The 26537-nt window shown below is 45.1% G+C and overlaps 2 protein-coding genes across 4 annotated transcripts in view; both read left to right on the plus strand.

The window, feature by feature from the left end:
- On the plus strand, window positions 1-24746 carry MRPS12 (mitochondrial ribosomal protein S12). 3 transcript variants are annotated; one of them, XM_085870101.1, is made up of 3 exons: window positions 1-140; window positions 10719-10772; window positions 24019-24746. In XM_085870101.1, the coding sequence occupies exons 1-3, from the start codon at window positions 110-112 to the stop codon at window positions 24411-24413; spliced, it is 480 nt and encodes a 159-aa protein (XP_085726227.1). In that variant the 5' UTR covers window positions 1-109; the 3' UTR covers window positions 24414-24746. The 3 variants fall into 3 exon arrangements, with proteins under 3 accessions (XP_085726227.1, XP_085726228.1, XP_085726229.1); XM_085870102.1 differs by having other exon boundaries at window positions 11-40; XM_085870103.1 differs by lacking the exons at window positions 1-140; window positions 10719-10772 and adding an exon at window positions 21328-23238.
- The window catches only part of LOC147032464 (TNF receptor-associated factor 3-like), an 88206-nt gene that overhangs the window by 45 nt on the left and 61624 nt on the right, over window positions 1-26537 (plus strand). Inside the window, exon 2 of the mRNA XM_085870099.1 lies at window positions 10719-10772. The gene's annotated coding sequence lies outside the window, so the exon portion shown is untranslated. The remainder of the gene's footprint in view (window positions 1-10718; window positions 10773-26537) is intronic.

Below are 26537 nucleotides of genomic sequence, written 5' to 3' on the forward strand. Positions count from 1 at the left end.
AGTACAGTATGGTACAATATGAAGTCTCGTGGAGATGGAGGCACGTATTGTACAATGTAGAATGTATTTACAAACATTCATACATATCATATGGACCGCGTTGTCCTGAATGTGGCTCCTGTGCTCTCGTAGCCTGATCCGTAAGTATGTACAGTGTTATAAAATCTGAGCAGAGGTTGAGTTTAGGCCATGGGTGTGTTCTATTATTAATTATCAATCAGCTTGTTATCCGGATCGCTCACCAAGCCTGCTGTTCTTGATCGACCGTTTTTTTTTTGCTTCCTTGAGAGCTTAAGCCACTTGGCGAGCGCTCGACGATCTGGTAATGGAACACACCCCAACAACATTTGCTTTGTACCTATTTTATAGACGTACTCGCATTCTAATTGTACTTAGTTAATCAAGGTATGTACTACAGTAGTTAACTAGAGGGGGAGCACTCGGGAGAGTGCAAAACCTCCGCCGCCAATACTGCTGGGTCACTCAAGTGAACCTTATATCTTATTCATTAAATATGATGTCAACAGTGCTGACAGTTATAGTTCTTTTCTCCAACATTTTTGGGGGGTGGGGTGGGGGTTGGAAATCACTTAAAACATGTAAAAATGCAAAAAAAAAATCGAAATTTTGTTGAAAAAAAAGTTGCAAAATTTTTTTTTTCTCTAACAATTTTTTTTTGGAGGGGGGCAGTGGAAATGACTTAAAATATGTAGAAATGCAAAAAAAATCTAACAATTTTTTTGGGGGGGGATAAATTTTTTTGGGGGGGGGTTGGAAATCACTTAAAATATCTAGAAATGCAAAAAAAATCTAAATTTTTTTTGGGGGGGGATAAAATTTTTTTGGGTGGGTTGGAAATCACTTAAAACATGTAGAAATGCAAAAAAAAAAATCTCACAATTTTTTTTGGGGGGGTGGGGTAACAATTTTTTTTGGTGGGGGGTTGGAAATCACTTAACATGTAGAAATGAAAAAAAAAATTTCTCAAACAATTTTTTTTGGGGGGGGGTGGGACCAAGTCCAAAATTTAATGGCATGATCCTTGGACCATACCTAACCCCCCCACCAAGTTTCGTCGAAATCCGTCGAGGAGTTTTTCCGTAATACTGTTCACAAACAAACAAACAAACAAACAGAAAGGGGTGAAAACAGTAACCTCCATCCATCTTCGAAGATGGCGGGGGTTAAAAATACTTTTTAAAAAAAACGACGTGTACCACTGGCGACCACGGGGTGGTGTTTGTGGTCTACGTCAACATATTTTTTGCAAACAGACAAACAAACGGAGCCACATGCAATACCTTCATCTCTGGCAAGGGTAATAAACTGATTGATCCATTGAAAAGGAAATTGGATGTGGGTGTAACACAGGTGTGATGGGTAAAATGTCAACTTTGTGTCAATTTCCTTGCGTTTGAGAAATGGAAAGAAACCCAGTTTTTTACTCAGTACCGCAATACAAGGGGCTGATGTGTAATGTACAGAATTTGTCGAGACAAGATAAATGCATTGAACCTCGAATCGAGTGATCTATTCTGTCTATCTCTCTATTCCATGATATCTTCATTATATATGTATATATATTTATATACACACACACACACACACACACACACACACACACACACACACACACACACACACACACACACACACACACACACACACACACACACACACACACACACACACACACACACACACACACATTGCATATACATATATAGAAGATATTGTTACAGATTTCCGCTGGCGTCGGCGTTCGCACGACCGCTTCAGTCAAATGTGGTCGCGCGCCCACCGAAGACCGGAATCCAGTCGTAGCTTTCCGGATAACCCCGAAACCAGCTACGGGTGCCTTTTAACCCACCATAAACTTGCCAATATTCTGTCCACGCGCTACAGGGTTAATCGCCGAATTGTCCCGTGTCCCGTGTCTCGTTGTCTCGTCTCGTCCCGTGTGCATTTTGCCGAGCAGTTATAAATCGCCAAGTTCCGTCTGACCAGATTATCACTTTCATCGGCTTTAATAGCCAGTTAATTCCCCGAACGCGTAGTGGCAGTCAATGTAAGGAAAATGATGCAAACGAGCAGATCGACATTGAAAAAACCAATGTCACCCGCAGGGTGACCCGTATCTTGCCAAAAGGTGACCACGTGTGACTTCTTAAAGGTCACACTGAGGTGAACAGAGCTGCTATCCACCAGGAGCGACTCCTTGAGGAATATCTGCCGACGAGAGATTCCGATGAGAATCGTTCTACAGAGTAACCATGAAAAATATGCGTTTGCCTCATAACGTCACCAAATGACGTCATAATGTCTCAAGCTTGACATATCTAGAAAGCACTCATCGAGGTGTTCAATTTGAGGTACTACACGATATGGTTCCTAAAACTTGAAAATTTGACCTTGGGTTCAAATATGATTGACCTTTGGCGCTAACCATGAAGGTCAAGGCCAATCGCCACCAAAAATTAATCAGCTGAGCGCCAGACCATGAACTATATTCCCATGAAGTTTGAAGACGATCCGATCAAAATTACTCAAAAAATAAGGGTTTCGTCGACTCCCCTGATTTGCGCCAAAGTGACCTTGACCTTTGACCTTGACCTTCAAAATTTTGTACACTGAAAGGGACCTCGATAGGCCTCTGATATGCGAAGTTACAAAAATTTCCGATGATAACTGTGCTCTGCAGAATATTTTATACGTGATTACAGACAAACAAACAAACAAACAAACAAACAAAAAAAACAAAAAAACATACAAGCTGACTAACATATCGTGCAAAAACTTCGTTGTGGCAAGATAACAATGGAGCATTTATTCACAATAAACACGTAAGCAGTCAATGAATGGGGGGATGGGGACAAGACACGAGCAAAAAGCCTACAGCCGAGGTCTATGCGATAATGTACACGCAATCATGCACTTAACCACAATTCTACTTTAAGAGACAAGGCGCCACAGACTTTCATACAAAACCCAAGGAAAATAAATAGGGCTCGTGAGCCTTTAATGGTACTCAGAGCCGGGATGACTGAAGGACTCCAAGAGACCGGGCTGGTTACCTGGCCGCCCCTTGGTGGCGACTCGACGGTCTTCGGGTCGGCGACCCCTGTGTCTCTGTTCCACCTGGGGCGTCGCAAAACGCGCCAGTCGCTTGAGCGGCTTGAGAAGCTTGGCTGGCGGCTTTCCTTGGTCGCTTGGCCTTTTCTGCGGCCTGGTCGATCAGGCCTGGCCGACGACGCTTCAGAGGAGCGAACGGGCCTTGCTCTCTTAGAGTTGATGCTCTTTTCGGACCTGTTCACTCCTCAGCGCCGCTCGAAGCTCTCGGGGCCGTCTGCCCGGACCACGACGCAGCTTGCTCGACCCCGACTCTCCACGCTCAACTGGCCCACGGAACTGAACCACTTGACTTCTCCCGTTGCGTCTCGATCCCGCCCAACTCCAACTGGCTCTTGGCGCTCAATTCTGCCCTTTTTATCGGGTGGGGGTGCCCGCCCTTCGAACCTTCACCCGAGGCTGGCTCCACCTACTTTCACCTCTGCCCTTTCACCCCTGGTGGAAACCTCATTTCTAATTGGCCATTCCTTTCCAAGGCAGACCTCATCTTGATCCGAATATGCAAATCAGCCGTTTCACAGTTTGTTTGCACACGGACGGTGGAATGTGGCCTCCAATGCGGCGCGGCGTGTCCACGACAACGGCATTTTGCCGCTGTTGCTGAGGAGGACGTTATGGTGTCACGATGTTGATGGTGCTGTCGAGAAGATGGCGGTGTTGTGGAGTTGATGGCATTGTTGAGATGTTGTTGGTGTTGTGGAGATGGTGGCGTTGTTGAGATGTTGTTGAAAATAAAAGACAGAAAAGAATAACGGCTACCTCAAAGATTCACAGCCTGGCACACGAACAAGACCCATTATACATCGGTGGGGGAATCTAACCTGAAACACATACTTATCGAAAAAACTGATCTCTGGGGAACCTGAATGGTGTTCTGTGAGTTTCCACAACCGTAACAATATGATAGAATAGATGTAAGAGAACAGAACCGGGCGTAGTGGCGTGCGCCTGTAATCCGGCTACTCGGAGGCTTGGGTTGGAGGATCGCTTGAGGACGGGGGCTCTGCACTGGGCAGGATGTAGAGCAGCCCGGAATCATGGCGAAACCCAAATCCTGATCCCTGTGTCGTAAGAGGCGACCAGGGTTGCGTCAGGAAGGGCATCCGGCGTAAAACCTGTGCCAAATCAGTATGCGGATCGTAACGGATGATCCGCTGTGGCGACCCCTAACGGGAGCAGCCGAAAGATGAACAACAACAGATGTAAGAGAACAGATTAGACATACATAGATAGAAAGAATATATATATATATATATATATATATATATATATATATACTATATATATACTATATATACACACACACACACACACACACACACACACACACACACACACACACACACACACACACACACACACACACACACACACACACACACACACACACACACACACACACACACACACACACACAACATATACACCATCAAAAGTGATGATCACACCTCAACATATATACATATCTACTTACAACGAGCCACTTACAGCCGATGGACGGAGGTACAGTATCATCAAGGCTTTAAAAGCGCACTTCCGTCGACGGTAAATTAGGCATTTAATTGATACCCACAATGCTGGATGCAAACCATATTTACAACTGAATGATATATATATATATTTTTATATATATATATATATATATATATATATATATATATATATATATATTGGGGTGTGATCATCACTTTTTATGGTGTATATGTTATGTGTATACATATATGTATGTATCTCTCTATCTTCCATCATATCATATATACATATATACAGTGGGGAGAACAAGTATTTGATACACTGCCGATTTTGCAGGTTTTCCCACTTTCAAAGCAAGTAGAGGTCTGTAATTTTTTATCAGAGGTTCACTTCAACTGTGAAAGATGGAATCAAAAATAAAAATCTTGAAAATCACATTGCATGATTTTTAAATAATTAATTTGCATTTTATTGCATGAAATCAGTAATTGATACATCAGACAAACAGAATTTAATATTTGGTACAGAAACCTTTGTTTGCAATTACAGAGATCAGACGTTTCCTATAGTTCTTAACCAGGTTTGCACAGACTGCAGCAGGGATTTTGGCCCACTCCTCCATACAGATCTTCTCCAGATCCTTCAGGTTTCGGGGCTGTTGCTGGGTAACAGACTTTCAGCTCCCTCCAAAGATTTTCCATTGGGTTCAGCTCTGTAGACTGGCTCGGCCACTCCAGGACCTTGAGATGCTTCTAACGGAGCCACTCCTTTGTTGCCCTGGCTGTGTGTTTTGGGTCGTTGTCACGCTGGAAGACCCAGCCACGCCCCATCGAAAATGCTCTTGTTGAGGGAAGGAGGTTCTTGGCCAAGATCTCGCGATACATGGCCCCATCCATCCTCCCCTTAATATGGTGCAGTCATCCTCTCCCCTTTGCAGAAAAGCATCCCAAAATAATGATGTTTCCACCTCCATGCTTCACGGTTGGGATGGTGTTCTTGGGGTTGTACTTATCCTTCTTCTTCCTCCAAACACGGCGAGTGGAGTTTAAACCAAAAAGCTCTATTTTGGTTTCATCAGACCACATGACCTTCTCCCATTCCTCCTCTGAATCATCCAGATGGTCATTGACAAACTTCAGATGGGCCTGGACATGCGCTGGCTTGAGCAGAGGGACCTTGCGTGTGCTACAGGATTTTAATCCATGACGACGTAGTGTGTTACTGATGGTTAATTTATTTACTGTGGTCCCAGCTCTCTTCAGGTCATTGACCAGTTCCTGCCTTGTCATTCTTGGCTGATCCCTCACCTTTCTCATGATCATTGAGGCTCCACGAGATGAGATCTTGCATGGAGCCCCAGACCGAGGGAGATTGACTGTTATCTTGAACTTCTTCCATTTTCTAATAATTACGCCAACAGTTGTTGCCTTCTTACCAAGCTGCTTGCCTATTATCCTGTCGCCCATCCCAGCCTTGTACAAGTCTACAATTTTGTCCCTGATGTCCTTCGACAGCTCTCAGGTCTTGCCCATTGTGGAGAGGTTGGAGTCTGATTGATTGAGTGTGGACAGCTGTCTTTTATGCAGATAACGAGTTCAACCAGGTGCAGTTAATACAGGTAATGAGTGGAGAATGGGAGGGCTTCTTAAAGACAAAACTAACAGGTCTGTGAGAGCCGGAATTCTTACTGGTTGGTAGGTGATCAAATACTTATTTCATGCAATAAAATGCAAATTAATTATTTAAAAATCATACAATGTGATTTTCAGGATTTTTGTTTTAGATTCCATCTTTCACAGTTGAAGTGTACATATGATAAAAATTACAGACCTCTACGTGCTTTGTAAGTGGGAAAACCTGCAAAATCGGCAGTGTATCAAATACTTGTTCTCCCCACTGTATATGCACACTACTGGTCTGAAGTTTTAGAACACCCCCATTTTTCCAGTTTTTACTGAAATTTAAGCAGTTTATTGTTTCAACATACTCTGAAATTAAAGCATAGAACAAATAAACAATTGCAGATTAAAAAAGAAATGGAATCGTTTTGTTGAACAACATGTAATCTAAATTTTTGACTCATCAAAGGAGCCACCCTTTGCAAATATAACAGCCGAACATACTCGTGGCATTCTTTCTCCAATGGAAATCGAATATTGTTCGGAAAGTTCTTCCTAACACTGTTGCAGAAGTTCCCACAAATGTATTGCACTTGAAGGTTGCTTTGCTTTCGCAGCTTCTGTCCAGTTCATCCCAAAGCAGCTTGATGGATTTTAAGTCTGGAGACTGTGCTGGCCTTTCCATGATTTGAAGCCTACCGTCTTGTTCTTTTCTTCTGAGGTAGTTCTGGCATAGCCTGGAGGTATGTTTTGGGTCGTTATCTTGCTGAAAGATGAACTCCTGAACAACTCGGCGTAGACCAGAGGGTATTGTATGGTGCTGCAAAATGCTGTGGTAGCCCTTTTGCTTCAGGGTGCCAGTCACTCTGTGATGTGCAAGTCGCCGACTCTGGATCCAGCAAAAGAGCCCCATATCATCATGCTTCCTCCTCCATGTTTGACAGTTGGTTTCACACACCGAGGAACCATCCTTTCTCCTACTCGACAGCATACAAAAACCATGCGTGATGAACCAAAGATTTCAAATTTTAAATGCCATAAAACCTTCTTACAGTTTTCAGTAGTCCTGGCACTGGTGGTGCTTCATGGCCCAGGTAAGCCTCTTTTTCTTATTTTGCCATCTTAGCAATGGCTTTCTCTTACTGCCACTCGCCCTGTCAAACCTGCAGCTCAAAGTCTTCTCTTCACAGTTGAAACTGAGACTTCCTTACTTCGACTCATGTTGAGCTGTGCTTGAAGCTGCTGTCCTGTGAGCCACCTATTGTGGTGTAGTCATGCCCGCGGGGAGGGGCATGATGATGGGCGTGATGGTGGAGGAGTGGCCGTGGGGTTCGGCGAGGGATATGAGGCGTGCACACCTCATATCCCTCGCCGAACCCCACGGCCACTCCTCCACCATCACGCCCATCATCATGCCCCTCCCCGCGGGCATGACTACACCACACCTATCACGCAAGCTGTTGACTCTCAAACTTGTCTTCTGATTGTGTTGTGGCTTTGGGTCTGCCAGACCTCTTCCTGTCAGAGTTTCCTCCAGTTTCCAAGTGCCTTTTGATGGTATAGGAAACTGTACTCACTGACACCTTGGCTCATTTGCAATTTCTCCAAAGGAAAGGCTTACACTTTTAAGGCTGATTATGGTCTGTCTGTCTTCCTTTGTTAATTGTCTTTTTCTCACCATTATGATAGCAATATACTGTTACGAATCTGGCAGCCATGTGCACACAACAGCCAGGTCCTATAGATCAGTTATATCGGTAAGTATGTGTTTCTCGTTAGGGTCCCATCCCCTCTGTCTAATGGGAATTAAGTGGACATGCGCTGTGGATTATTTTATAGATAGGATTTTTACAGCTTCGCTCTCACAACAACAACACTCTGCTCGTCGCATTCTTCGCGCGCTCGCCGGCAGAGTTTAACATGGGCATGGCGTCCCTCTTTGGCCAATCCGCAAGGAGCGGGCGTCTCACCCGCCCCGTTTCCGACTCAACACCGTCGCCATTACTCACATGGTCGGAAATGAGGAGGTTGGTGGAGCTACAAACGCCTCCGATCGGGACTCCACCCAGAAGGGTGGGAGTTGCCCCACCTACCGTGGGCCTGTCCAATGGGAGACGGCCAGGGAATCGCGCGATGGGTCCGAACAATCAGGAGGCGAGTGGCCAGGAGGAGAAGCCCTCCCTCCTGAAGAAGTGTGTGGTTGTCGAGACGAGCGCAGAGAGAATTTGCGTCCAGTCTGCTCGAGTGCGCATCCAGTCTGCTCGAGTTTGCGTCCTGGGTGTCTCAAAGCACGTCTGCCTGGGTTTGCGGCGGACTGCATCCTGCGCTTCGGAGGTGTCTCGTCTGGCGCATTACAGCGAGCGGTCGATTTGTATCAAGGGAGATCACCTTGTCTCGCTTCCTCTGGAATCGGCTGCCCTGGTCCGTCCTTTGGCGACCGGAGCTCCGGGAAGGTGTGGACGACCAGCCGCGCGCTCGCGACCAGGTAGCCAGCCGTTCTGACTCCCAGCTGAACTATCCTCCTTGGCTGGAGAGCCGAATAAAGACCCGGCGGGTCGATTTTCTTTTTTGTGTGTGTGTCTGTGTGCGGGCGTGTCTTGTCCAAGTAGAATTGTTAAGTGCTTTTGTTGTACATTATTTTCATTTCTCATCGTCGTGATAACTCTGCCCTTACGTGCTCCCCTCGTCTCCCCGATTATTGTTCATAAATACCTATATTGTTGAATGTACCAGCTCGTTTCTGTGCTTCTTTCATTGGCTTAGCACGGTGCGTGTTGGGAAATTGGGAGACGGTAAATTGTGTATTTGGACCAACGGGCCTCAGTAACCATCCGCCCGGGTTACTCACGGTTCGAGCACGGTAACGGCTCGTTCCGCTCGAGGCCCGCCGAGGGTGTGGTTCACCGGTAGCTTTGCCGCGTGGATACTTAGGTATATTGAAGTTGGCAATTAACTCTATCCCACGCGATCGAATTATTGGCGATTCATGGTCCTGTAAGGGACCCGTGCTTTTCGGAGTTCTCCGAAAGGTACGACCTAAATTCCGGGTGTTCGGTGGAGACGAATCTAATGCTCCCCCTCGTGGTCGTGCTCGCCACCGAGACCCGGCACCACAACAATACGACTTCCTGCAGTGCAATATTGTCCAAATAATGCTTCAGAGGGTGTAGTAACACAGTCTGTTCCAACACTGCTTTTATACAGACAGAGGGTTTGTAACTAATCAACAAAAGTTGGGACACCTGGAGGAATTGTTTGCATCAACTTTAAAGGCTTAATTTACTTCCATTGCTGTGGAACAGCTGCAGTTGCTAACCCATTCCTTGTTCCCTGAAAAGGGCCTTTTTAACAACTCTGAAAGTTACATTCTTTTTCAGTTTTTGGTAACCTAACCTTTGTTTTTTAACCTCTGGCAGTTTACTGCTTAGCTTTGTACCATTTCAAGTTATTCACTGGACTTAAACTGCTTACATTTCAGTAAAAACTGAAAAATGGGGGTGTTCTAAAACTTCTGACCGGGAGAGTATTTACATTAATGGGATGACGATAAAACGGAATTGCACATTTTGGGGATTGTATGAGTCACAAGAACATGAAAAAAAGCATCACTTCACTCTCCAAAAATCGCCGTCTCGTGTGGAGTGAGTTTGTCACGAATCTACGGTTCCCATTTCCTTAAAAACCCGAATACCAATACAGCAGGAACTGTGACATCGTATTGTTATCTTCACATGCTGAAAACTTTCCTATTGAATAGGGTGAGAAATAATGAAAATCTGTTGTTTCAACAAGATGGAGCCACATCCCACATCTCAAATGAATGTCTCGGATGGCTGAGGGAGAAATTTCCTAATCGCTTTATCAACCACAGAACTGAATTCCCATGGGCCCCGAGATCCTTGTACTTGTCACCGTTGGAATTTTTTTTTTTTTTGTCATGGCGACAAGTCGAAGGGAAAGTTTTAGTTGAAACCAATCATGATTGCTGATTTGAAAGATGCATTTATTCAAATTATCTTAGGAGTTACGCAGCACACCCTTCCGAAAGTGATGCGTAACCTGTTGCAGTGTTGCTGCAAATAAGAGAATATATAAAAGAGAGGGGTGGTCATATTGAGCACTTGGTTTAAAGTGTTGAAACGAGGATTGGACAAATATTTCACCTTAAAAAATGATTTCATACTTGTCACTGGTGATGAGTTATGATTTTTTTTTTTGGTTTTATTTACTTTATGGCCCAGTGTATCAACAGTAAGTAGTGCTAAAACGACTGTCCTTATGCAAGTATTAATACTCCCTTTTATAACAGCTGAAACAAAGCTGCTGGCATTTCCGTGCTGACAAGACCTAAAAGTACATCGATGTAACAGCAGCGCTGCAAGGAGCTCCGGATAAGAGGAAACGGAGAAACATTGTTTTGCTGATGATTAAAAGGTCAAAGGTTGTTTATTGTACTGGATGAGGTAAGAAGCATCTGCTATGTCACTGTATTTGCAGAAATGTCCTCCTGGGCTGGACTTGCTACTATTGGTCGCAAGGTGGCGTTTTGGGGTGAGTTTACATTTTGAAAATATTTAATAATCAAATCATCGGCGGATGATACGAAGGAGTGAAAGGACGGAATTGAGCCGATTCATCTTCCACCGGCGGATGCATATTTGAAAGGGAATGAATTCTTAATTTGCTTTGCTGGTTGTATCATTGACGATGCATGGTGATGTCACTGATGATCATATTGATATTCGGGTTTTTTCGGGCAGGAGTGTGGAATCTGGCCACACAATCAGCTAGTTTTTTATGTTTATTTTTTGAAAGCCACTGTGCAATCTTTAATGACCACCAGCAAATACCGCCAAATGGGACAGCCAACCCAACAATGTCCACTCCAAATGGTGTCATGTTCACTGATGCACAATGTCCTGCCTGCAATGCACCACGTTGACAGTTTATGGTTGGACTGGAAATTGAACCCACATTAGATAGCTAATGAGTTTTTATATGGCTAGGTTAATGAGATAGCAAAAGGGATAACAACAAGAGTGAGTATACTACCTCTGGGCTTTCCTTTCATCCCTATCTGATTGAAATTAAAATGAAAACTTGAAAAAGATTCTGCACGGCAGCAGTGAGAGGTAGATGAGAGGGGATTATAAACACCTGCCACACATGAGGATGTACCACAGTAACCGTCCAGCACACGAAGAAGAAGCAAGACATCGAGCAGGGATGGGGTGTGGACACCATATTTCACTCCCGGTGGCAGCAGGTATTAGCAGACATTGAGGAGGAAAATTCTACCTGCATGGGAGTAGAATAATGTACTGGGGAATGGTCAAGACAAAAGGAGAAGACCTCAAGATCTCGGTGATTATACGAGACTCGGTGACCCATGACTGTGCGAGTCTGAGTCTGGGAGGTGAGCGGTTCCATTCCAACCCTCGCCAAGTCGGAAGAAAGAGTCTTAAAGTGGTAGGTGTTGCTCCTTTGTTTGACTCTCCGCATTTAAAGGACAAAGAAAGGACAAACCTTGTAGATAGGCATACATTGGGAGGTAGGGTGGGTGGGGATGTTGGGAGGTAAGGAAAGGGGGGGCGTACGATTTCTCCTTAAAAGGCCCACTAACTGCTATAACGAAGGGCCTTAGTGCAATATTATGGCGAAGTCCCTTTGATCTACCAGAATGACCTTGCCACATTGTTGTGTCTCGTTAAACGGTTTGAACACAATTTAAATATTTTGCAGTGGCCATCGCAGAGCCCCAGGTTAAAATAATTCAGCCAATATTGTGTGTTTTGAGGGGGGTTTTTTTTCAATCAAATGTGACATAAATATCTTTGCTTCTATTAAAAAAAACAAAACAGAACAACACCATTTGAGTATTATTAATGGTGGAGATCGAAGTTTAGACTCATCCCAGCATGAATATTTATGTTTGTGAGTCAGAAGTGACTTTTGAACATGTGCCGTCATTGCAGAACTTCCTTCACTGCTTTTCGCGTTTCGACTGCGGCACGGTTCGACGAGGAAGTCGAACGGATGAAATATTTGATCGCTTTTGTATTGTAACTTGGTGCTTAATTCCTTTCGTTTCCTATGGGACGGCACGTGGTGTCAAGTGTGGAATCCTTCCTGTCGCAGGGTGTTTTCGGTAAAATCTCATCACCAGTTCTGATCGCTGAATGACGAGACGCCAGTGTTCAGGAGTTCCAATGAAACTCGTGCTTTATGTCTACTCGAGAGCACAGGCTGGGCCTCATGTTCCTCTACCAATTACTGAAGATGTTTGTAAGTTAAGACTAATGTAGACATGATGTGAGTGTACAGTGATTCTGGAAAGGTCATTTTTATGGCAGTATTCACATTTTTAAAGTTTTTATTCATGTTTATGACGATAGTTTGCAGTCATGCATCACAACCTGTCTTGGGTGAACCACGCCGCCAAACTCTCTTCGATGGCAGACTGTCGGTATTCTCTCCACAGTCCAGTCAAGTCCATTCTGAACTGTTCAGAGCTCATTTCAGTGTATGAGGCCTTCATCGAAAGTACCATGGAGTATAGATCTCCACTCTGGGGGTGGTGCAGCTGCTTCCCATCTTGCTCCCCTCGGAGTGATCGAGTCCCAGGCTGTCCGTGTCATTGATACATCTCTACAGGACGCTAGGTCCCAAGGTCTGCGTTTCACCCACCGCAGGCAGGTTGGTGGACTCTCCATTTTCTATCGCTTCGCTTCTGCCCTCGTTCTTCACACCCTCGACTCCCTCCATTGTACCCGAGCCAACCCAGTTTCGCACACCAAATTACCCTTCCAACTTCTCAGCTGAACGCTCACCTCTCTTCCTTCATCCCTCTATTTTCTAGTCTGTAGCACTGACTCCATGTATATCCTGCCCTCCAGTCTTTCATGAGTGCTACCTATCATCAACTCGTGATTTCTCCATTACCAACTACTGCTTGTTTCTACTCTCACTGATCCCCACCTCTGCTGCTTTCCTTTATGCCATTCATCCACTGCTTCTGGCTGCCTTTCCTTTTTTGATTCTCTGTCACATTGTGAACCTGCTGGCCTCTGTTGTTTCGCTCCTTGAGCCAAAATGTCTCCATACAAAAAGGCAAAAGTACTACGATTACAGCTTCACAACGTGTGTGTGTGTGTGTGTGTGTGTGTGTGTGTGTGTGTGTGTGTGTGTGTGTGTGTGTGTGTGTGTGTGTGTGTGTGTGTGTGTTAGTTAAATGATACAACACGGTATAATTGGGATAACAACAAGGTTTTGGGTTATTTTGTTGCCCTACCCAATCTATCCTCATCTCCACACTTTTCTTGTTAATTTTTTTTTTAACTTTTACATTTATGCAGTTGTTTTATATTCAAATTAATTTTGGTGTTTCCTCCATTCATTTGCATTTTCATATTTCTGTTTAAATCCTCTACCCAAAGGGAACCACATTTTTTTGTGCAGTCGATTTTTATTTCATATTTGCATTTTTGGTCATCTCGGCCAACAACACTTCCTTCCCCCTCCCCCTCTCTCCCCCTGCCCCTCTTGCTCTCCCACTCCCTCCCCCTCTCCCTCTCCCTCCCCATCTCCCCCCCATCTCCCTCCCTCTCCCCTTTGGTTTTGATGAAAAATCACCTCTGCTGCTTGTTTTTCAGCATCTTTATGTCTCCCTATCATAAAGTATTGGGCGCTACTTTCCAGACAGAGGCTGTCTGACAAAATCGTTGGATTGAATCACAGGAAGTCATCGCAGCCACAGCAATTCAATGTGTTAATGGCACCAAAGATACAATTGGGATCAAAACCAAGCATAATAATGTGGAACGTCGGGGTACTCCCAAACTCGGTGGTTATTTGCGTGTGACCAGACAATTCCGTGTGTCTAGTAATTAATAACCATGATATTGATACCGAACACACTGTGAAGAATTCCGTTGTAGTTTCAAAATTAATGAACCATCTGTGTAATAATACGCTCATCACGACTGTCTGTCTAGCCGTCTGTCTGTCTCGCGATATTGTGAATTTGACGTCGTTTCATCATTATTTAATTTTAACGTTGTACGGTGTGCATACACACACACACGCACGCACACACACGTACATTGGCAATGCTATAATAATAAGGTGGATAGGGGAGGGGGAGAGATAAATATTCCACTATTTAATGAGGTAGTGAAGAAATATTATGTATTATGTAATGATTAAAGAATGCCATTATGCTTTGAAGAATGTAAATAAAGGGGGAGGGGGGAAGATAGAGTTGGGCTTGGGGGGGGCGGGATCGATGCTGGGGATGTGGGGGGTTCAGGAATAGTCGTGGGGAGGCCGTTTGAAGACTTGGAGTGGGGAGGGGATTGAAATCTTGTGATTAGGAAGTGGGGGTTGAGGACTTGTGATCGTGAAGGGAGGATGTTGAGGACTTGGAGTTGGGGGGGAGCTGGGGACTTTGGATTTGGGGGGAGAGTTGGGGTTGGTAGGGGGGGGTGGTCAGTTGATTTAATCAAGTAACTACTCTTTGCATAATATTGTTGAACTTCCATTTTACATGATGCAGAATTTCCACCGGTACCTGCTCGTTATCCCCACACCTTTTGAAAAAAATACAAGGGGGTATTTTTAATCAGCTCCGTCTATCCGTCCCTTCATCTGTCCATCACGCTATCGCCTCACAGTTGGGCAGAAATTCACCAAACTTGGTAGTTACAATCACCACGTGGCAAGAATGTGCGAGAGCAGAATAATTTTTGGCCCTGCCCCTGGGGTGGGGTCAAAAGGTCAAGTGCCAAAGAATGCACTTATGGGCACATTTCTGAACATTTTTGAGTGAAACTTTGTATGTGCAATCAACATTGGGGGACGCATGAAATATGTTACAATTTTGGGGGATTTGACCCCCGGTTCATGCTCCAGGGGGTGAGGATTTGGAATCACAGGGGTCAAAAGGAGGAAAAAAATTTAACTCAAAATCTGATATTGGTCATTTCTGGTGGAACTTTTTGCCATCTTCCAACTTTGCTCTTGGAGGGAAGTTTTGGGGATTTGCGATTGAGCACCATTGACTCTGCTCTGGAGTTTTTTTGTACATGGTCAAGACTTTGTCAGCAATGCCAACCCTCCCGATTTCATCGGGAGGCTTCCGAAAATTCACCCAAACTCCCGCCCTTACGATCACTATCCTTATCCTCCCGAAATTTTGATATTTTTGCACTGTTCACTAATCAGAATGTACTAGTATGAGAATTGAATGAAAAGCATCGTCTGCTACGTATAGCATGTGGTAACTCCATAACGTTCGCTGCTTCCAAATTGTACGTAAAAAATTGCAAATTCAAATGAGGAGCAGCGAAACATTGGGTCTGGATCTCGCTTATGCGATCATGCACTGAGATTTAGTGCATGCGGTATGAGTGCAATACAGTGCATGCGGTATGTGTGCAATACAGTGCATGCGGTATGTGTGCAATACAGTGCATGCGGTATGTATGCACAGTGTATATGCATGCGATACGCTCACTGCATGCAGCTGGGCCCCGTACCAGCCCGGCGGTCGCGACCACCGTGCGGTGTTTAACAGCCGCGAGAGTTCTCCGAGTCGCGCTGCAGCTGTGGAACATCGACTTTTTTTTTTTTTTTTTTTTGTATACCTTGGTCGAGGCTCGTATGAGAGCTAACACACAACTCACAGCAAGGAGGCATGAGACAAGAGGGGCGGGAGTGGAAGGGACAAAACATTGGGGAACAGACACAGGTGAAATGTGGAAGGGAGAGGGATGGGGATGGGACGGGGAACATGGCGTGGGGAAGATGGACATTAAATGGACTTTCAGGAAGGAAAGCAGGAGAATTGAAGGAAGTGGGCTTGGGTGGATTATCGGGGGTAGAAAAGATCGAGGATTTGGATGGGGGAAGATAAGAGGTGGTGGTGAACAGCTGTTTTGAAAGCCTGGAGGGAAGAATGGGAAAGAATAGAGTGAGGAAGTTTATTCCAAAGGCGGGAAAAAAGAGGAATGAAAGAGTGAAGATGAGCAGTGATTCGTGATTTTGGTAGTTTTACCAGAAGGGGGTTGTTGGCGGACCTTGAGCGCCCTGTGGAAATGTGGTGGGGACAAATCGCAGAGAGAGCAGGGGGCAAGGCTGGAGAGGAGTCGGTAGAAGACAGAAAGACCACCGACCAACCTGCGGTGATTGAGTGAGAGGCCCAAAGACTCAGCTTCATTGCGGGAGATGCCAATGATCTTAAAAGCCCTGGTTTCGACAGCGTGAAGTCGAGAAAGGTGGGGAGGCAGGAGCACCAGCCCAGAGGGAGAGCAGTACTCCATCAGGCTACGGACAAAAGCTTTGTAAGTGGTCAGGAGCTCAAGAGGGCCGAGGAAGGACTTTGCACGACGGAGGATTCCCAGTCGGCGACTGGCTTTTGAGGCAAGGTTGGAAATGTGACTTTCCCAGGAAAGGTCATGGCAGATAGTGAGACCCAGAAGCTTGAAAGAAAAGACTTCTTCCAGAGGATTGTTGAGAAAGTGGATGGGGGTTTGTAAACGGTCCTTTCGAAGAGACATAGTGAGAGTGTGAGATTTGTCTGGATTGAAAGACATGTTCCACGTGTTGGACCAGTTTGTGATTTTATCCAGATCTGCAGTGAGCGAAGAAGCTGCTGCTTGCCGGTCTGAGGGATGACAGATGGTACGGCAGAGGGTGGAGTCATCGGCAAAGAGAAATAGAGGATTTTCCAGAGAGTCCGAGAGATCATTGATGAAAACCAGAAAAAGAACAGGGCCCAGAACGCTACCTTGAGGAACTCCAGCCTGCACAGGAAGAGGGGATGAAAGAACTCCATTTAGGGCCACACGTTGACTGCGACATGAGAGGAAGTCTGCGAGCCATGAGTGGAGATGGCCTTGAATACCATGGGAAGAGAGTTTGGTGAGTAGGGCAGGGTGCCAGACTGTGTCAAAAGCACGTGATATGTCCAGGGATACGGCTCGGATTTCCTGTCTGGCATTGAGGACCTCCATCCATTGATGGGAGAGCAGTAGCAGCATATCTAGGGTAGAGTGACCTGGTCTGAAACCAAATTGATGATTGGAAATCAAGCCATTGGAGAAGAGGAAGGATTTCATGTCTGAAGCGATGATGGATTCCATAACCTTGCTGATGATTGGGAGAAGGCTGATTGGTCTATAGTTACAGGGATCTGTTTTTGCACCTTTTTTATGCAGGGCAGTGATGTTAGCAGATTTCCAAGCAGATGGCAGATGACCTTGGGAAAATGAGAGGGTGAATAGAACAGAGAGAGGGTGAGCAAGAGCAGAAGAGCAGGCTTTGAGGACACGTGGGCTGATGCCGTCTGGACCGGTTGCAGAATCTGACTCGAGGTTTGAAAGCAAGCTCTCCACCTTGTCAGGAGAAAAGGATACAGAGTCCAGGGACAGTTGGGTGCGACTGGGTAAAGTGGGTAGAGATAGTGATGGGTTTGGGACACAAGATTTAGCTGCAAACACCGAGTTTAGACATTCAGCTTTATCACGTGTGGAATCAGCAGTGCGGCCATTTGAGGTAAGGGAGGGGATGGAGGGGGAACATACACCAGAAACAGATTTGATTAAACGCCACCAGGATTTTGAGGAGGGAGAGAGGTTTGAGAGTTCAGACTTGAGATGAGAAAGATGTTGTTTTCTGGCTCTCCTGAGGGTAGCTACACACTTGTTCCGAGCTTTGTGGAAAGAACTGAGATTGCCCTCAGTTGGGTTTGCTTTCCATGAGGCAAAGGCAAGTTGTTTCAGGACAACTGCCTCGCCACAAGCTTCAGTAAACCAAGGGCGGGAGGAAGGGTAAGACAACTGAACACGAGAGGGGATAAATCTGTGCATGAGGGAGAGCAAGTTTCTTTGAAAGAATTCCCAGGATGAGTTGATGTTTGAGAAAGTAGTGATAGGAGACCAGTCTGTAAGTTTGATGGCTGCTCGGAGACCCTGCCAGTCGGCTTGAGTGAAATGCCAGACTCGACGGCGGTGAGGTGGTTCTCTGATAACAGCCAGAGAGATGTCCACTTTAACAAGGACGTGGTCAGAAGAACCAATTGGAGCGAAGGAAGAGCAGCAGATATTGTCAGGGAAATTGTATTGACTTCGATATTGTATTGCACATACAATATCAGATATTGTATTGACTTCGAAGTTACCGATGCTTCAAGCCCTCGATGTTGATTACGAAATGGCAGAAAAGAAGCTTACGAAGACCAAGAAATGGTCTCAGAAGTACAAGACCGAATACAGTCTCCAATACCCGTGTATTCGAAAGTCTGAAAGAGGAATTCATCATGCGTATTGTACAGTATGCAGCGTTGATATTTCAGTTGAGCACGGAGGTCGCGATGATATTCGGAAGCACGTTGGAAGCAAACGGCACACAGACATTGCAAAGGAGAGATCTTCGAGCACGAGTACTGGTACACTTCTGAATTATTTCACCAAACAAGGGACAAGCGAGGAAGAGGATGTTACCCGAGCGGAACTTCTCTTTAGTGGATTTATTGTGGAACATAACTTGCCCATATCAGTCTCAGATCATGCTGGACCTCTATTTCAAAAGATGTTTCCAGATTCAAAAGTTGCTTCAAAGTATGGATGTGCAAGAACAAAAACTTCAGCAATAATTGGTGAGTTGTCAAATGTTACTGCTTCATCTATTGCCGATATTGCTAGACGAGCTCCATTTAGCCTAGCTACAGATGGTAGCAATGACAGTGGTGAGGCCCAGCTATATCCTGTCCTGATTTCGTACTATGACAACAGTGCTGGGATTGTGAAGCAAGGTTTGCTAAGTTTGCCTGCGTGCAAACAAGATTCCACTGGAGAAAACATTTTCAAACTGCTTGATCATGAGTTCAGTGACAGGAAAATTCCGTGGGGAAATTGTGTTTCCTTTTGTGCTGATAATGCCTCTGTCATGGTGGGCAAGCACAAAGGTCGCTGCTTATATCCACAAACAAAATCCAGAGTGCTACATCATGGGATGCCCTTGCCATATGATGCACAATACGGCCAAGAAGGCGGCTCAGGCCTTACCCATTGAATTAGATGACTTTCTCATCGATATTTACTACTACTTGGACAAAAGTAGTAAACGCGTCAAAGGAGTGAAAGCACTGCAAGAACTCTGTGATGCCCCGACACACAAGATTCTGAAGCATGTCGCAACAAGGTGGCTGTCCCTTGGTCAGTGCCTAGACAGGCTGATTGAACAGTGGGAGCCACTTCGCCTCTTCTTCAAAGAAGAAGTACGAAGAAAAATGCAACCAACTGTAGCCAAGACTCTAACAACGAGCAAGAAGGACGGCACTGTATCTACTGCCAGTACTGGCACTGCAGGATCAAGCACTAGTGGAGCAGCATTCACCACTACCACTGCAGTATCTGCTGCGAAGAAGACAGCAGGGACAGCACCAAAACCAATGCTGAGAGCAGGTAGCATCACCGGCCCTTCATCACGTTCATCTACAAAGCAGATCCCTTCAGAGTCGAGAAAGACTGTGATAGTCCCATCTACAGGCAAAGAAGGACCCAAGTTAAGTTCTGCTTTTGCCAAATCACTTGATAGAAGCTCAGCAAAACCTTCGAATCAGAGGTCTTCTTCCTTGGCTGCACCTACCTCAAGCTCTCTCCTCAAACGTAAAGTTGGATCTGGTACTACGAGTCTGACCTCTTCTGCTGGCAGTAAACGCAAGTGTGATCGCCCTGCGGCTAAGTGTACTACGAGTTCTACAACTAAAAGCGCATCTTCCTCAAACACTGTGCAGGAATCTAGAGAAAAACGTGTCAACAGGATGTTCTTGTCTCCCACAAACAAAACTCTATTGTTTCTTCCTTCGATATGCTAACAAGCTTTTTGAGAAGGGGAATCTTCTGCTCCAAAGAGACGAACCCTGTATTCATCTCCTGCACGGAGAATTGAATGGTCTTCTGAAAGATATCTTCGTACGGTTTTTGAAACCATCGGTGTCATCGGTTCCTCTGGTAAATTTACCCTTCTCTGACAGAAATCATCAGAAGAATGATGAGGACCTCATGATTGGGAACGATGCCAAACTGTATATAAGGGAACAAAGGAGTCTCAAGAAATCCACCTTCACTCTGAGTGAGTCAGACATCCAAGGTTTCTTCAGTGCAGTTTGCTCATATTATGTGAAAGCCTGCAATTACATCTTCAAAACCTGGCCGCTAGATGATGAATTAGCCAAGCATGCTCAGGTGCTGGATGTTAAGCTTCACCAAGAAGTGGGGTTTGACTGTGTAGAGTTTTTCATCAAGAAATTCCCCTGTCTGTTCAGTGACGGTGATAGTGACATAGACAGTCTTGAGAGTGAATTCGCTCACTACCAGGCAGACGCCTCCATAGCTACAATTGCTACTGAGACAGTGAGAGTGGATGAGCAGTGGCATCGGATTTTCACAGCTCACAGATCCCTGCACTGGTGCCAAGAAGTATCCTAATTTGAGCAAAGTGATGAAGGGAATCTTGGTCATTCCTCATTCGAACGCATCATGTGAGCGGGCACTCAGTCTTGTACGGAAGAATCATACTGAATTTCGTCCCAATTTGAGTGTCAAAACCCTGGAAGCTCTCTTAATTGAAAAACTAGCTCATAGCACCCCTTGCTACCAGAGAGAATACAGCAAAGACATAATCAGAAGGGCTAAAAGAGCCACACAGCTGTCACTCAGCAAAGCTGCCATGGAAAAAGCAAGCAGCAGTAGTACCAGCCAGTAAGGTAAGAAAAATATTGCTTCTTTTGTGCTTTTTGTTAATCTTTGATTGTCCCCTAACTTACTAATATTAACATACATGTAACATTAAAAAGTGCACAATTTTCCCCTTTTTTTGTTCAAAAAGTGGGAATTCTTAACATGTTAAATGCTCCAAAATAGGGCTCAGAGGGCACTAGAGAGCGTCTAGAACCCCAGAGCTTCCAGGGCCCTAAGGCGGGCCCTGGACCCCGCCGCAAGGGTCGAGCGCTCCGCGCTCGAGATGTGCGCTTCGCGCACATTATTTGGTGTCGGTTGAAAATCCTCCCTAATTCTGATTTCCAAAAGTTGGCATCTCTGCTTTGTACACAAAGTCAAGGTAGAAAAGCTAGAACACAGAATGGATAAGGATGCAACTGAAGAAATGGAACTGTGGAGAGGAGGGTCGGAGGGGGGACACCAGCAGCACAGTTGAGGGACAAAATAAACAGACGGACAAACAAGGGATGTTGGGAAGCATGAGTGGTAGGAAAAGGCACACAAGGTGGACGACATGGATACGGAAGAAAACTCTCAGGGAGAAAAGATTTGGAAAGTGGTGGGGTTGGGGGAGGGACGGGGATAAAAAAAGATCATGGTTTTGGATGGGGATGTTGTGATGGTGAACAGTTGTTTTGAATATCTGGAGGGAGAAATGAGATTGAAGAGAGTGTTTGAAGTTGGTTCCACAGGTGGGAAAAAAGAGGGATGAATGAGCGGAGTTGGGCAGTCATTTTGGACTGAGGTAGTTTCACCAGAAGGGGGTTTATGGTGAACCGTGTGCGGCCTGCAGAAACCTGAAGGGACAAAGCATGGAAAGAGTGGAGGGTGCAACAACAGAAAGGAGGCTGTCGAAGACAGAGAGACCACTGACCTCTCTACGATGGCAAATTGATAGACCCAGAGACTCAGCTTCATCGCGGGAGATTCCAATTATCTTAAAGGCCTTGGTTTCCACCACGTCAACCTGAGCAAGCTGTGAGGCAGAGGTGCCATCCCAGAGAGGAGAGCAGTACTCCATCTAGATATGATGAAGTAGATGGTAGTTCAGATGTGCCAAGGAAGAACTTTGTCTGATGGAGGATGCCCAGTCGGTGGCTGGCTTTGGATGCCAACTTTGAAATGTGGTTTGTCCAAAAAAGATCATGGCTGATGGTGAGACCCAGGGGTTTGACTGACTGAACTTACTCAAGATAATTGTTCAGAAAGTAGATAGGAGGGTTTGCCAGATGATCCTTTTGGAGAGAGATAATGAGAGTGTGAGATTTGTCAGGCTTGAAAGACATATTACAATTGTTTGACCATCTTGTGATTTTCTCAAGGTCTATAGAGAGAGAGAGACGGAGACAGAGACAGAGACAGAGACGGAGATAGAGACAGAGACAGAGACAGAGACAGAGACGGAGACGGAGACGGAGACGGAGATGGGGACGGAGACGGAGACGGAGACGGAGAGACACAGACCACAGCCTGCCTGTCTGAAGGATGAGGGATATCACGGCAGAGAGTGGTGTCATAAGCAAAGAGATAAAGGGGATTTTCCAGAGAATCGGAGAGATAATTTATGAAGATTAAGAATAGGACTGGGCCCAGAACACTGCCTTGGGGCACTCCAGCCTTGACAGGGAGAGGAGATGAAATAATTTTGTTGAGAGCCAGACGTTGGCTACAAGACTGAGGAAGCAGTCATCCAAGAGTGGAAGAGTAGTTGAGTTATCACACCCTGGAACAAATTATTGTTGGGACACCCTGGCCTGGAACAAATTCAAAATCCCTTCCACCTTCAGTCAAATGCCAGGCCTGGCCAGCTGATTTGTGAAAGACTTGGAGTAAAAACTCTCCCTGGCCAACTCCATGAGAAGTAGGCAATATGTTGAGCCATTACAAAGAGACGATATGCTTGATGATGTTTTGTGTTGCTTCTTTATTCTGTGGAGGAATGAACCGGTTGTTCAGGTGGCTTAGCAGGTTTTTTTCAAAGTTGACTTCCTCGTCACAATTTGGGCTGTATATACCCTTTGGACACTGGCATATCCGAGTCAATATGCTCTTTGTCCTGGAATTCTACAGTTTGTTTGTCTTCTCATTCAACGGAAGTTTTGATTATTTTATACGGAGGAATGTCACACAAAAACCACACTGCTCTCATTTCACAACCTGGAATGGAAATGCTACGTTGACGGCACTTTGTCGTGCGATCTTGTAGATCATTGATCTCTGGATGCGTAGACGCCAAGGTAATTTGGTGGGGCAGGTTTACATCTCAATATTTATACTTTATATTCAAATAGAATTATATACTAATGCTTGGAATATGTTTGTATGTTACATATTATATACTAATAATTATATCCATGCGAAGACATCACACCACCTCGACAAATGGAATTTCAAAGACAGCCCAGCATGTGACTGATCACCCAGATCAGACTATTCATCACATTGTGAATGAGCGTCACCTACGGAAATTTGATGAAAGATTTTGGGCAATGCACCGAACAGACAGTGCTGTGACGTGGCTGTCCAACTTGGATTTAGATCTGTGAGCTGCAATTTGTTACACACAAATAGAAGAAGAGGGCATGTTGATTCAAAAAAATTAATTTATAGGATATTGAGGAAAGTCGTTTAAACGGTCAAACCATTTTCCAACAAGTCTTGCAACGACACCTAAGGGTCAGAGTCGTCAGATGAAAAAGCAAAACTGAACTTACATTTGTGGTTGAAGGAGGGGTAGGAATGATGCAATGCGTTTGTTGCACTTCGTATCTCCCAAAATCTGTTGCGTTGTTGGTAAACAATCACCTTCGATTTGAAATTGGATAAAGGGTTGTGAATTTATAAGCCTGCATCTGTTGTGACTGTCCCAATAGTTTGGATATCACATACATCCTTGTAGCATACCTATATCCTGTATGGAGTAATTCACCTACAATATGCAGTATATATTGCCAATATTTTTTTTTTACCAATTTTTTGCCAAATATGTCAATCACGTCTGTATCTTTCTGACTCAGCGTGCGGGCGAGCAGGCGTGCCTGGATTACTGAGCCACGATGTTGGCCAGGCCTACAGGCTTATGGCCACCCTGAACCAAATACATCGTGCCGGTCCTCCAAAGCGTCCCCCAAAAAAACTCGGGCCTACTTTTGGACGTCCACAGCTCAAGGGTGTTGTGCTCAAGACCATGATCCGCAAACCAAAGAAGCCGAACTCGGCAAATCGCAAGTGTGTGAAAGTGCGGCTCTCCAACGGCAAGGAGGCCGTGTGTTACGTGCCCGGCGAAGGACACAACCTGCAAGAGCATAACATTGTGCTCGTGCAGGGCGGTCGTACCCAGGACTTGCCTGGAGTAAAGCTCCAGGTCGTGCGTGGGAAATACGACTGTGCACACGTGCAGAAGAAGAAATGAGTGAAAAGGACGTGGGCCTGTCCGGGCCACACTCGAGTGTCTCGAGCATAATGTTTGGCCACGTATTTCTGCATGTGTCCACGTGTATGGCACGCTTGTCATGTGAAACGAGGTGTGTAAGTTCAATTTTGATGTGATTTCAAGTCTTAAACACATAATGTCATGTCAAGCTCATAGTTAGTTCTGAGGTGTGTGTGCTGTGGTTGAAAAGTACGCAGGTGCTGTCTTGAAGGTACAATTTTCGCACCATCATTTCCATTTGTAATGGAAGCCAGTACAAGTACACTGTACCAATAATTCCAATAAACGTGAGTTTTCTTATCAAGACAAAAAGGTATTTTCTCTGGGTATGATTTGTGTTCCTTTTTCTCAACAATAACTGCATTTGCTCTCCCAACAGGTTTCTCCACATTTCCCAACATTCCCACTTTTTGTCCCCATCTCTCGTCGCCTCTCGAGTACACTCACGCAGACTTAATATGTGGACGTCCTATTGTAGTAATCCAAGAGTGGAAGAGTGCTTTTTATTTTAAAACTGGCAAAAATACCCATCCCTAGTGACGGGGAAAAGTTTAAGTTAACCTATGAATTTAAATTATTATTTAATGGACTTAACTGTTTGAGTGCTGAATTTTTCCAGTATGCCAAAGGAAAATATGTGGTATTTTTCAGGCAAACTGAATAAAGTCTGTATTGTTTATCTTATTCTTATTCTTATTCTTATTCTTATTCTTATTCTTATTCTTCTTCTTCACAGCTGTGCCACTGATGCAGGCCCCCCTTTTACCAGTACACTGGTACTCATTACGCCGACCTCGGAAGGATGACAGGCTGAGTCAACCCCACCTGGTGTTAATTCAACACAGGAAAGGTGGCTCAAACTCAGAACCCAAAGATCCCAAGCCAGCCACCCTCACTGCAAAGCCAACACCAGGCCCTTGTATTGTTTATAAGGCAACCATAGGAACAAACACTTAAATCAGAACAAACAATACAGATTGCTGGACAATGACATGGGCCACAATCGTGGCCAACAGCACTCAATAGTTTAAAAGATTAATTGTGTTGCACTATAAAAAAATTAGGCACTTTGGCCTCAATTTGTGGCGCTGTGGCCATGGCCACAGCCCATGGTTACTTCTTGCACAAAGTTGCATAGCTGTATCCCGAGTATCGAGTTTGTAGCTTTAAAGATGTGACCGTGCATAAGGAACAGAGAGAGAGAGAGAGAGAGAGAGAGAGAGAGAGAGAGAGAGAGAGAGAGAGAGAGAGAGAGAGAGAGAGAGAGAGAGAGAGAGAGAGAGAGAGAGAGAGAGAGAGAGAGAGAGAGAGAGAGAGAGAGAGAGAGAGAGAGAGAGAGAGAGAGAGAGGGACAGACACAGAGAGAGAGAGAGAGAGAGAGAGAGAGAGAGAGACAGACAGACAGACAGACAGACAGACAGACAGACAGACAGACAGACAGACAGACAGACAGACAGACAGACAGACAGACAGACAGACAGACAGACAGACAGACAGACAGACAGACAGACAGACAGACCGACAGACAGAGACGTTTGGGCTTGTACTGTATGTATGTATGTACATACAGGGGTTCACATAACTAGTACTCAGGTACTCATGCGTGGTAAAAAAAATAATTAAATGTGTTCTTCAAAGATGCTCAGAAAGCTCAAAAGCTTACGAGCGCAACACAGGCTTTTTATGGAAGGTTTTCTCATCGAGTGTCTCATAAGATTCTTCCGTGATAATTCTGATCAATTGATTTACAATGACTTCACAATTTAAGTTTACAAAATTGTTTATAAATTCGAACAATATAATTTATGAGCTATATTGTAAGTTTATAACATCATAAGCCTGGTGTTGGCGTAGTGGTTAGGGCAGCGGCTTGGGATCCAAAAGGTCCTGAGTTCAAGCCCCGTTGGGCCACTGAATTAATACACCAGGGGGTTGACTCAGCCTGTCATCCTTCCGAGGTCGGCGAAGTGAGTACCAGTGTACTGGGCCGGTGTATACCCCGGTTAAAATAGGTGTACCATATCCCTGTGTCGTAAGAGGCGACCAGGGTTGCGTCAGGAAGGGCATCCGGCGTACAACATGTGCCAAATCACTATGCGGATC

This window comes from Eptatretus burgeri, chromosome 2, assembly GCF_056783735.1.
Source record: "Eptatretus burgeri isolate ZD-2024b chromosome 2, Ebu_testis_v1, whole genome shotgun sequence".
In the NCBI taxonomy this organism is placed as follows: Eukaryota; Metazoa; Chordata; class Myxini; order Myxiniformes; family Myxinidae; genus Eptatretus; species Eptatretus burgeri.

Coding starts and splice junctions, on each gene's coding strand:
- MRPS12 (XM_085870101.1), top strand. CDS start 110: ATGTGGCTCCTGTGCTCTCGTAGCCTGATCC. Junction 141..10,718: donor GTGCTCTCGTAGCCTGATCC/GTAAGTATGTAC, acceptor CTGTATTTGCAG/AAATGTCCTCCTGGGCTGGA. Junction 10,773..24,018: donor TCGCAAGGTGGCGTTTTGGG/GTGAGTTTACAT, acceptor TTTCTGACTCAG/CGTGCGGGCGAGCAGGCGTG.